Source organism: Mesoplodon bidens, assembly GCF_964165515.1.
Source record: "Mesoplodon bidens genome assembly, chromosome: 1".
Taxonomy (NCBI): domain Eukaryota; kingdom Metazoa; phylum Chordata; class Mammalia; order Artiodactyla; family Ziphiidae; genus Mesoplodon; species Mesoplodon bidens.
In genome coordinates this window covers 140,484,658-140,496,323 of record NC_138176.1, presented here as the reverse complement: position 1 = coordinate 140,496,323, position 11,666 = coordinate 140,484,658, and the positions used below count along the sequence as shown (strand labels likewise).

General features: G+C 47.7%; 2 protein-coding genes across 2 annotated transcripts; both read left to right on the top strand.

Moving 5' to 3' along the window:
* Positions 1-490: 490 nt before the first annotated feature.
* Positions 491-6,108, top strand: SLC10A4 (solute carrier family 10 member 4). The gene is made up of 3 exons (XM_081249157.1): positions 491-1,121; positions 1,898-2,108; positions 5,280-6,108. The coding sequence occupies exons 1-3, from the start codon at positions 526-528 to the stop codon at positions 5,790-5,792; spliced, it is 1,320 nt and encodes a 439-aa protein (XP_081105283.1). The 5' UTR covers positions 491-525; the 3' UTR covers positions 5,793-6,108.
* Positions 6,109-7,180: 1,072 nt separating this feature from the next.
* On the top strand, positions 7,181-11,175 carry ZAR1 (zygote arrest 1; the record flags this gene model as incomplete). The annotated part of the gene is made up of 4 exons (XM_081243415.1): positions 7,181-8,032; positions 9,513-9,605; positions 9,690-9,764; positions 11,032-11,175. 4 exons carry the CDS (start codon positions 7,181-7,183, stop codon positions 11,173-11,175), a joined length of 1,164 nt encoding a protein of 387 aa, XP_081099541.1.
* Positions 11,176-11,666: the final 491 nt, after the last annotated feature.

Here is an 11,666-nt window from a genome sequence, read left to right as displayed (position 1 = left end):
ATGTATGTGCGTCCATAGACAAACTCCTCTCTCTCTCTCTCTCTCTCTCTCTGTATGTCTGGCTTTCCAGATTTCATTATCAAAGAGGCACAGCCCATCAGAGAACTTGGTCAGCAGCCAGGCACAGTTTTTTCTTCTTCTTGTCCTTTGTCAGGTCTTTGTTCCGCCCCTGGCTACACTCTAACAGAACCACTTACTGGTGATTAAAAGGAGGGGACTCGGCGGCGGGGGCGGCGCCTGCGGGCGCGGGGGCCCAGCGATTGGGTTCACCCTCGGGGGCTGCGCTTTCTTAAGTGCCAGCCAGCGGCCTTCGGCCGACCCCCAGCCGAACACCGACCCGTTGCCTCGGACGTCAGCCGCGCGTAGCACAGCCTGGCCACCGGCTCCCGTTTGGCGGCTGCGGACGGGCGGACAGACAGACGGACGGCGGTGGCGACCGAAGGCGCAGAGTCGCGCGCGGCGGGAGAGCAGAGAAATCCGCAGGGCGGGCAGGAGCCAGACCCGCAGCCTCCCGCCGACAGCGCCATGGACGGCACCGGCAACGCCACCCTGCTCTTCGGCCCGTCCTCGCTGCAGCCGGACAACTACACCTTGTCGCCCAACGCCAGCAGCCTGAGCCCCGGCCCAGACGCCCCCCTGGCGCCCACCTCCAGCGCCGGCCCCAGCCCCGGGCTCAGTGTCGCGCCGGGGCCCGGCGTCAGTTTCAGCCCCGGCCCCACTCCGACCCTGACGCCGACGGCCGGCTGCTTCGCAGGTGGCGCCACCGGCCCGAGCCCTACCCTGTTCGCTCAGCCCGAGGCCGCCCACGAGCCCCCGTTCTGGGACACGCCGCTGAACCACGGGCTGAACGTGCTTGTGGGCGCCGCCCTGTGCATCACCATGCTGGGCCTAGGCTGCACGGTGGACATGAACCACTTCGGGGCGCACGTCCGTCGGCCGGTGGGCGCGCTGCTGGCCGCGCTCTGCCAGTTCGGCTTCTTGCCGCTGCTGGCCTTCCTGTTGGCGCTCACCTTCTCCTTGGACGGGTCGGCCGCCGTGGCGGTGCTCCTATGTGGCTGCTGTCCCGGCGGGAATCTCTCCAACCTGATGTCCCTGCTGGTTGACGGCGACATGAACCTCAGGTACGGAGCTGCTGTCCGGTAGGCATCTTTCTTCTCCCAGTCAACCGCGTGTACAGCCATGCGTTCAAGACCAAGGAGGGAGGAAGGAGAGGCGGTTAGAATGAGGCGCAGAAGAGGGGAGAAGAAACTGGAGATGATGGGGACGCCCGGGCTTTGGAAGTCCAGGCAAACATGAAGAGGTAGGGTTGGAGGGGAGAAGATCTAGATGGGGACAGAGGTGCTCTGAGGGTCTTGGGGTCTCATCCACAGCTCCCTCCCCACCCTCCCTGAGTGTTGGGCTGTCAGTGCAGGTTTGCAGGCCCCGGAAGACAAAGGAAACTGGGAGGTCTGAAGCCAGGACTCACGGGAAATGTAAAAGCAAAATAGGACCATTGGCTCCAATAAAGAAAGTAATCTCATATATAGGACAGTATAATTGAGGTTAATCCAACAAGTAGTATTCAGCAGCTTTACCATGCCTTACAGGGTGCTTTGGAGGCTTAAAAAGAAAACAAAAATGTTCCTGGCCCTCACAGTCATCCAGACTGTAACCAGCTTAATAGGCTGTACAAAGCAGAAGGCAGCAGTCCTGAGATTTTTCTTCTCCTGCCTGGAGTTCTTGTTTCAGTTGGGCTTAGCCATGCTGCTCTCTTGGTGCTCCCCTGGGATGAAGCAGGTTCTTCCCTGACTTCAAGCTGGGGGACTTGTAGTCTCCCCCGTTTTCTTCTACCCAATGTTCAAGCAAGGATCTTTGGCTCAAAGCCCATTCCGACTTCTGTTCATTCCCTTTTCTGCAGTATCATCATGACCATCTCTTCCACGCTCCTGGCCCTGGTCTTGATGCCACTGTGCCTGTGGATCTACAGCCGGGCTTGGATCAACACTCCTCTGGTGCAATTACTGCCCATAGGGACCGTGATCCTGACTCTCTGCAGCACTCTCATCCCTATTGGTTTGGGCGTCTTCATTCGCTACAAATACAACCGGGTGGCTGACTACATTGTGAAGGTAAGGTCACTCTTCCGTTTGCATACTTTACACACGTAGAGAGTCCTTGGTCTCTGACCCATGGCTGAAACAGTGAGAAGCTTGGGAAAGAGGAGTAAGGAAGAAAAGGACTGGGTAGCCCTTGCATGGATAAACTTAAAAAAAAAAAAGAAAAGTTTATGCCACAAATATAACTTCTGTTCCATCTTTTGGAACTTCAAAAATAATAGCTTTAATTAAGACACCGGGTTAATTAAAAACAGCATAAGAGAACTATCAGTATTCATAGGATGAAACAGATCATGGGGGGAAAAGATGACAGTGCAATTAAATGGCAACATGTTTTCCACTAAGAAGTCATGTATTACTAAAAATCAAAGCAGGTGAAATAAAATTAATAGGATTTGTGCAGTACTTTTGAAATGCATTACGGTACTCTACTTTTTAAAAGTGGAACTCTAATTCTGAGAAACTCTGTAGAAGTTTCCTTTAAAATGTTTTATTAATTTTCTAAAAGTAAGTTTACACTAATAAGACAAAAAGTAATTTAAAAATTACATCGTAAAAAAATTACATCGTAGAATATAATAGAATACACAAAACATTGACTTTAAAGCACAAAATAAAATTAGGTCCTGGGTAAATAATGCAGACTATATTCACATTACTAAATTTGTGTTTCTTTTTCCTTCCCCATTGCAATATTTCATATGGTTTTTAAAGGTAGTGGAAGAATGGGATTTCTATTATTTTGTGCAATATTTCCAAAATTGCTTTATTTTAAAAAAATTGATGCTTTTTGTAGCAGTAGAGATTTTGTAATAGTTGATTGGAGAAAAAATTTAAATATTTCTAAATTAAACTTTCTTTGAAAACTCAAAACTAGTAGTAAATAAGAATAAATCATAAACAGGATTCTCATTTTAGGAAGTTAATTAAATAAAATACATAACGAATTAGTCTAATTAGTGTAAAATGTACATGCAAATTCCTTCAGACAATGAAGAGAAAAAGGATCACTCTAATGTTTCAATTATGTAGATTTTAGAAGACAATCTTTTGTGTTTTACTTATATTATACGAAAGTAATCTGATTATACAGAGGGGCTAACTTTTATTAATATGAAAAATAGAGGGCTCTTTTCAGTACATATATCCAGCCTTGAGTAAAAAAATTATGTGCTATTGTAAGCATATATATACTTTGAATGTAATAAATATATATGTACATGTAAATATACATATTTGTTATATGTTACACATAACATATCTATAGATCATCTTGCGATCATTAAGAACTTACTAAGCTTGATCATTAAGGTAATACTATTAATGTGATGGCATTTACTATAAAACCTTGGGAATTCTAAGAGAAAGTCAAATTACCTATTTCCATGCTAAAAACAGGTAAACATATTTAAATAACAGACAATTCAATAAGATAGTGTAACTTTGAGTTTAAGCTGAACCTATTCCATAGCCAGCACACTCATTAAGATTCACTTCATATTTTTATACTTTTGCAAACACTTTAAAATGAGCATTCAGTGTCAGTGTTCACCCAAATGATTTTAAATGGTTCAAAGGAAATGTTAGAGCCAATATTTTCACAACGAAGAATCAGATTTCCTCTCAAAACTACTGATGTAGACACACTTTGAAACTTAATATAAGTTTTGATTTATAAAAGTTTGGTTTCTGCTAATTGTACATTTGTAACATGAGTATCTTATATAATAATTACTTCAGCACCATTTAGGGTAGACTTTTTGACCAGCCCAGATAAATTTTGAATAATCTTTTAAAGAATATAAAGTATATGCCAACCCCATAGACTCCAAAGGGTTATCCTCCCAGATATCTAGGGAACCAGAAGCAACACTTAAACTGTTCTGGATCTGTAGTCTCCCTCACAGACACCCACCTAATCCCCTCCCCCATTAAAAAAAAAAAGCTACCGATCTGAAGGAGAACTAGGAGAAGAATTTTTAGGTTTCCACCTTACTATTTACAAGCCTGTCTTATTTGCATGAGTGAAATGTACCAGTCAGACATCAAGGTGACACACTGTTTTATACAGTCAATTGTTTTTATCTAAAATCCCTCTACTATATATAATAATTCCTAAGCGTCATTAGAGACTTACATGTGGGAGTTTTCTCATGAACAGGTGAAAAAGCAGGGAGTTGCAGGATTACAAAGAATTCCTCACATCTTATGTTTACATTTTTTTCTTTTCTCTTACCTAATCTAAGAGTTGGTAATTGTTTGGGTATTGCTAACGATTCTCTGAGCTATGAAGTATTTTGAAGGTTAAAAATATCAGACACTCAGTTTCATAAATCAATAGCCTTTTATGTCCTGTGTAAAACCAGAACTAATTTCTTATGGAAAACACTGGGTCCTGTTCAGGGAAAGCAATGTCCATCTGTCCCACTCTATTCATCAGACCATACCTGGTGTCTTGGGCTCAATTCTAACTGCTCTGTTTTTAAGAGGCACATTCACAAATTAAACGAATGCTTAGAACAGTCAGGACTCCAAAACAGTTACGGAATGGAGGCTGAAAGCCTGGGATAGTCTGCCCCCAGAGAAGAGTAGCCTTCCCCTCATAACTGGTTTTTAAACTTCTGGAGGCTAATTTGCAGGAGTAGTCGTCTGTCTGTTCTGTGCTGCTCCTGAGGGCCTATCCAAGACAATGGCTGGCAGTTATAGAAGGCAAATGGTCACTAGACATAAAGACAGGTTGCCAAACAATTAGAGCTGTCTGACATGGCCTGGACGCCTCCTGAAGAGGTGATCTACCCATCTTCAGAAATACTCTGTCAGAGACTTTTTTTTTTTTTTTGTGGTACGCGGGCCTCTCACTGTTGTGGCCTCTCCTGTTGCGGAGCACAGGCTCTGGACGCGCAGGCCCAGTGGCCATGGCTCATGGGCCCAGCCGCTCCGCGGCATGTGGGATCTTCCTGGACCGGGGCACGAACCCGTGTCCCCTGCATCGGCAGGCGGACTCTCAACCACCGCGCCACCAGGGAAGCCCTGTCAAAAGACTTTTAATGGCGAAGATCTCCATTCTGTGTGGGAGGTCAGACTAGATGACTCTCCTCTTCCAAGAGCCCAGGATCCCCTTGCCTGAATCCCTCTTCAACTATCTTATTTTTGATGGCTTGTTTATCCCTGTTCTTTTACTAGGTTTCCCTGTGGTCTCTGCTAATGACGCTGGTGGTCCTTTTCATAATGACCTGCACTATGTTAGGACCCAAACTGCTGGCAAGTATTCCTGCAGCTGTTTATGTGGTGGCGATTTTTATGCCTTTGGCAGGCTACGCCTCAGGCTATGGCTTAGCTACTCTCTTCCATCTTCCACCCAACTGCAAGAGGACTGTGTGCCTGGAAACAGGGAGCCAGAACGTGCAGCTCTGTACCGCCATTCTAAAACTGGCCTTTCCACCGCAAAACATAGGAAGTATGTACATGTTTCCCTTGCTTTATGCCCTTTTCCAGTCTGCAGAAGCAGGGATTTTTGTTTTAATATATAAAATGTATGGGAGTGGAATATTGTACAAGCAAGATCCTCTAGATGACGATGAAGATACAGATATTTCTTATAAGAAACTAAAAGAAGAGGAAATGGCAGACACTTCCTATGGCACAGTGAAAGCAGATAATTTAATTATGATGGAAACCACTCAGACTTCGCTCTAAATATGGGGATACACAGGAGAGTTTATCTTACTGAAATATTACTTCATGTTTATGGTCTGTGGTAGTGTCTGTGGTTTACATAAAGAACAACAATTGGTTCACATTATTATACATGTAACAACTTTGATCTGCCCATTGGTATATTAACCAAGCGTTTTCATAAATTACAAATCAATGTCGTAATATAACTTGCACCTGAGACTGCTAGGGTGCTGCCTGAACAAATGTGCTTTTTGGTTTTTCACCGTTACCGATTTCTATGATTGTTTCAAATATTAACTCTTAGAAAACAGGGTCTTGGAAATGTAGAATTTTGATGCACTATCTTATATGAGTAAAAACACGCTATATTTGTAAAGCATAATTGAGTTTAATGTAATTGTTGTTAAAAAAAAGTGTGCTTGCTCAGCTTATAAATACTTGACATTGTTAAAATTTGACCTGTATTCAGAAAAATCCCCAAACAGGTCTATTAAACAATGAAATATAGTATTTTGTCCAACCTGTATCAAATCAGAGAAAAATTACATTTGATTACTTGACCTGATATCTATTTGTAACGAGCTGCCAACATGTTTCTAGTGGACAAGGCATTTGCTTTCAGCTGGGGATTGATTTGGTCTTTTGCATTTATGTAAACACACCCTAAATCAGTTTCTCTTTTGGAAGGATTATTTGGTTAGGAAAATCCGTAGAGCGACTGTCTACCCCTGAGAAGAGCAACAGTCATCAGGCCCTCGTGGTACTCAACAGCACCTCCTGGTCACCGTTTGAGGTGGGGGGTTGGGGGCGCGGCGGGGGTGGAGTACGTTCTCCAAGGGAGAAAACGATTAGCCTAGTCACAGATGCCCTGGAATGCTTTCCCTATGCACTTACTGAAAGGGTTCAATGAGTAGATTTCTCAGGGCAGCCCTGAGATGATGAAATAACCTACAATCTGAGATCGTAGGTATCAGACCCAAAGCAGTTCCCTCAAATCTTCGCATTTTTGCCCACTAGCCAGAGGCAATCAGCCTCGCCTCAGCTTCCCGGGCGGCGCCGACGATCACCCAGGGCTGGGGACCACCTGGCTCAGCGAATCGCCGTGATGGTTCTCCTGCTGGTATCCTCTTCACCTGGAGCCAGTTCACTTACAGACCAGTTCTGCTTCGCAAAGAAAGCCTTCTTTGCGGATCATCTCAGGGTATTTGTGCCAGCCTCCGGGTGTGGAAAGTTCCCACACCGAGAAAGTCTGGCAGGGGCCCCTCCGGCGGGGACACCAGCGGGTTGCGGGGAGGGTGCGGGGGGCCGCGCAGCGCGGCCAGCGGGGGTGGGGCCCGCGCCCGGCTGCCCCCGGGAGGTCGCCTATTTAGGACGCAGGGACGGGCAGGAGCGGCAGGGGTGCGCTGATGGCTGCTCTGGGGGACGAGGTGCTGGACGCTTACATGTACCCGGCGTGCGCCCTCTACTCGTACCCGTACCCCTACCCCTACCCGGCCGCCAAGGGCAAGGGAGCGGCGGGCGGGGGAGGCTGGCGGCACCGGGACGGCGGCTACCCTCCGGTTTCCTCCTCCTCTGACGGCGCGGCCTCGTCGTCTTTCCCGGGCTACGGGCAGCTGGCGGCCGCCGAGTACTTCCACAGCTACCAGCGGGCGCAGCTCATGGCCCTCCTGTCGCAGGTGGGCCCCGGCCTCGCCCCGCGGCCCGGCCGGGCCAGCATTCGGGACGTGGCCGTGCAGGTGAACCCGCGCCGCGACGTCTCCGTGCAGTGCTCGCTGGGGCGGCGTACGCTGCTGCGCAGGGCCCGCGAGCCCGGCCCTGACCTCGAGGGCGCGGCGGGCGCGGGCGGCAGCTGCCCGGCCTCCCCGGAGCTGGCCCGCCGGGGCCCCGAGCAGGGCAGCCCACCGAGCGGCGCCCCGCGGCCCGTGCGCTTCCCGCGCACCGTGGCGGTGTACTCGCCCGTGGCCTCCCGCCGCCTTGCCACCCTCCTGGAAGGGGCCGAGACTGCGGCGGCCGAGCAGAGGCCCGGGGCGCCGGACGGAGAGCGAGGGCCGCCAGCTGCGAGGCCCCGAGGACCCGAGGAGGGAGAGGGGTCGGCGAGGAAGGAGCCCCAACGGCCGCAGTCCGAGGAGGACGAGGCCCAGGCCGGCGTACCGGCGAGCGGGGAGCAGCCCCCGCCGGTGGCCGGCGCCCCGGATGCCGCGGGCGAGAGGTGGTCGCCGCGGAGCCCCCAGCCGGGCAAGGAGCGCCTGCGCTTCCAGGTGAGTCCCGAGTCGGCCAGGGAACCGGAGTGGGAGCTCCAGGGCTGTGCGCCCTCCTGGCTCGCGTCCCCGTCCCCGCCCCGCGGCTGCTCACGACAAGTGGAGGCGCGCGCTCCCTTAGGCGCGGGCACTTCTGTGTGCCTTTCGGCAGCTGCTGAAGTCGTCTTTCTCCGGCAGAATTCAATCCAGTGTAGTTTGCGTGTTGCTGCGATGGTAAAACACCGGTTGCACAGGGGTGGCCGAGGAAACGCCCTTTTAACATTCTTATTCCGAGCGTATTAGCTGTATAAAGCTCTGACCACGGGAGTGTAGCCCTGTGTTGATCCTGCACTGGATGATCTAGGATGGGTCTCGGAACATCAGAAGGTGAACTTAACTGGCAAAGGGAGTTGATTCCCAAGGATCCCACTCACATTTTCTCATTCAGTGTGTTAGAAACCGTTAACAATTGACTTCTGGGATCCTAGTCAGGATCTTCTCTTGCCCTTAAGACGCACCCCTCTTCAGAAATCTAATAGCACTGCATCTGCGCTGTGCTGCATTGCTGCCTGAGAGGAGCAGGCTTGGAAGGCCAGTTGGTACTTGCCTGACACTGAAAGAGCTGGAGCACACTGAGGGGTTGTAACCCAGGGGAGTGGAAAGGCATGAGAGGTAGTAAGAGGCCCGGAAGAGCCCTTTTGGGGTCTCTTCCAGGATCCCCAGGGCTGTTTAGTGGGGGTGGGGGAACACAGAGTGAATCAAGTTTGTGCACAAGCTGTGCGCACTCCAAGCTGTGTATGATCTTAAGTCTTTACCTTCCTGGGCTTCAGTTTGCTCACCTGTGAAATTGCTCAGTGTCCTCCAAAGTTCCTTCCAATTCTAAAGGCCTAACTCCAAAAACTTGTTTATAACTTGTTTCTCACTGAGAAGAAGAACTTAAGAATAAGGTAATACTACTTTTGTTCATATTATGTGTGAATTATGGCTTATCTGTATTTTAGATTCCCAGCACCACTGTTTGGTGGAAACTTAATTAGCATAGAGAACTTTTTTCAAGGTGTTCTCACCCAAGATCATTTTAGTATGCAGAATCTAGTTTCTTTTCTTGAGTTTAACCACTTCATTCATGTGTGTCCTAAGATCAGACCTATTCTACAGAGAGAAGCCCTCCCTAAAGAACCCCAAAGTTCAGGAACCCTATGTGTTTGGTTTTCCCCTTGCCTGCCTGAGGGAAAACACCTGCTTAGTAATCTGTTAATTTGCTTTATGAACCAAGATAATCCGGTACATAAAATTCCGGTGGGCCCTCGCTTTTCTACTTAATTAAGCCATTAGCTTTCCTAATGATTACGTGGTGGAGATGGACTATGAACCTGATTCTACTTTCCTCCAAGATATGGAGTGGAGTTGCCAGTTTTAAGTATCAGATCCTTTCCAAGCTTCTGAGATGAAGGCTAATTCAGATGTCATGTTGGTTAAACTCTGCTATCCTTTTGCTCAGTTCTTAGAACAGAAATATGGCTACTATCACTGCAAGGACTGCAACATCCGATGGGAAAGTGCCTACGTGTGGTGTGTACAGGGCACTAACAAGGTAAGAAGTGCCCTGTAACTGGCATCATCCTGACAAAAGGTTCAGGAGGGTTTTGCTCTAAGTTTTTCCTCTTTCCCATCACAGGTTTACTACAAGCAGTTTTGCAGAACATGTCAGAAGTCTTATAACCCTTACCGAGTGGAGGATATCACCTGTCAAGTAAATTGAATGTTTGTACTTTGTGTTTGAACTGGGTAGTGATTAGAAAATTTGGGGGTAGTTTCCTGAATGTATTTCCTAAAAGAGCCTAGATTCCCAGTGACCTGAGGTTTTGATTTCTTTCTGGAAGGAGTTGTAGAAATAACACTTAACTGGGAAACAAGGCCTTGGTGTTAGTTTTCTTCTGCTCTTGCAAACCTCGGTCATGTGAATGTCTCTAGACGCTGTTGCCTCACTTGCCACGTGAAAGAATGTTTGCTTTGCCTGCGACTCAGCTGACTGTAGGAGAAAATAAACTTAGAAAACAGATTATCTTTCTACTAATACGAAGTAGTAAAGGTTGACGGTTTTACCCAAATGCGTTTTATGAAGCACATACCCAAGTTAAAGTATTTAGTAAAAGCACGGGTTTTTTTAGAGTTTCCATTTTGCCTGTGAGTTCAGGAAGGGATTTGTTTTAAAGTAAACCTAAGTTGCTTTAGCTTTAACCCTAAGCTTTATGGGGTTAACTGGTAACACGTTGCTTGTTACTATTAACTGAGCCCTGTACTGTGATAAAAGGCTCTGATAATCGAAGAGGGAGAAGTGGCTAAACTTGCCTGTTAATCACACAGCTAGTGGAGCTTGACTTGCCAGTAGAGACAGCCTAATCAATGCACTTGACTCCAGGTGGGTGTCGGGTGCATGAACACTGCAGGGTGGGTGGAGAGAAATTAAGTATGGAAAACTTAGACTAATCTAGATCTTGGGAGAGTAGGGTACATTCTAAAGTAGGAGAGAGGAGTGTGACAATGAAAGTGAACTTTCTAACCACTCTGCTCTTGGCCCAGCAGTTGCTGCTCTGCCTTCTGCCTCAGCTTGAGGTCCTTCGGAGCAGGGAGAGGGCCAAGGTTAGCCACTGGTGCCAGGTCTGCTACTAGTTCCTGGCCTCACACCTTCGATGTTGTTAAACTCCTCTCTCCTGCTTGCTTGTTCCCTACCCTTCAAGGGCAGGGACAGATTTCCTCTTAAACTGTTTTAAAAGAAACTTCACACAATTCAGAATTGAATCCTGTGCAACATGGGAGCAGGACTGCATGATAAAATGCTCTATTCCTCCCATCCTCCTCCTTGCTAGGAAGGGATGTAGACAGAACAAGATTAGCACAGGACTTTGCTTAGCGTGCATTCAGTTAGTATTGCAATGGACTAGAAAAATAACTTTGAAGTTCCAGGACATCACCAAGTGTTTATGTTCTGTATGTACTTCTCACTTTTTTTTTTCCAGAATTGTAAACAGACTAGATGCTCCTGCCCAGTAAAAGTTCGCCACGTGGACCCCAAAAGGCCCCACCGTCAAGATTTGTGTGGGAGATGCAAAGGCAAACGCCTATCCTGTGACAGCACTTTCAGTTTCAAATATATCATTTAAATGAATGTGAAAAAACCAAAACACTGGTCCCGCTGAACGTGTGTGTGCTATGGAGCAGACAAGTGAGCTTTTTCCCATGCCCCTCCTCCTCTCTGCCGCTCCCTCAAAATACTTCGTGAAAGGCTGTATTTGACAAAGCTGTCAAATAAAAGCATTGCAAAATTGATACACTGCGTAAAATCCTTAAGATTTAGGAGAGCCTGTCTTAACGGTCTGGGCCTTTTACTTTAATATCTGTCCATTGCTTACAGAGCAACCAGGCTCTGAACTAGGATAGTCACTTGAGAGAAAAGTGTAGAGGGACTCACATGGGAGGTTTACTACTTGTAGGTCTGTAGGGCTGATGCCTATAAGAAATTAATTGAATAAAAAGCCATCTATTAAAATGAGCATCCTTCTGGGGCAGGTGGAGGCTAGAGCCAGGCCTTGACGTTTGAGGGGACTCTGATGTTTGGGGATGGATAATGCAGAGTCAGAACCCAGAATGGATG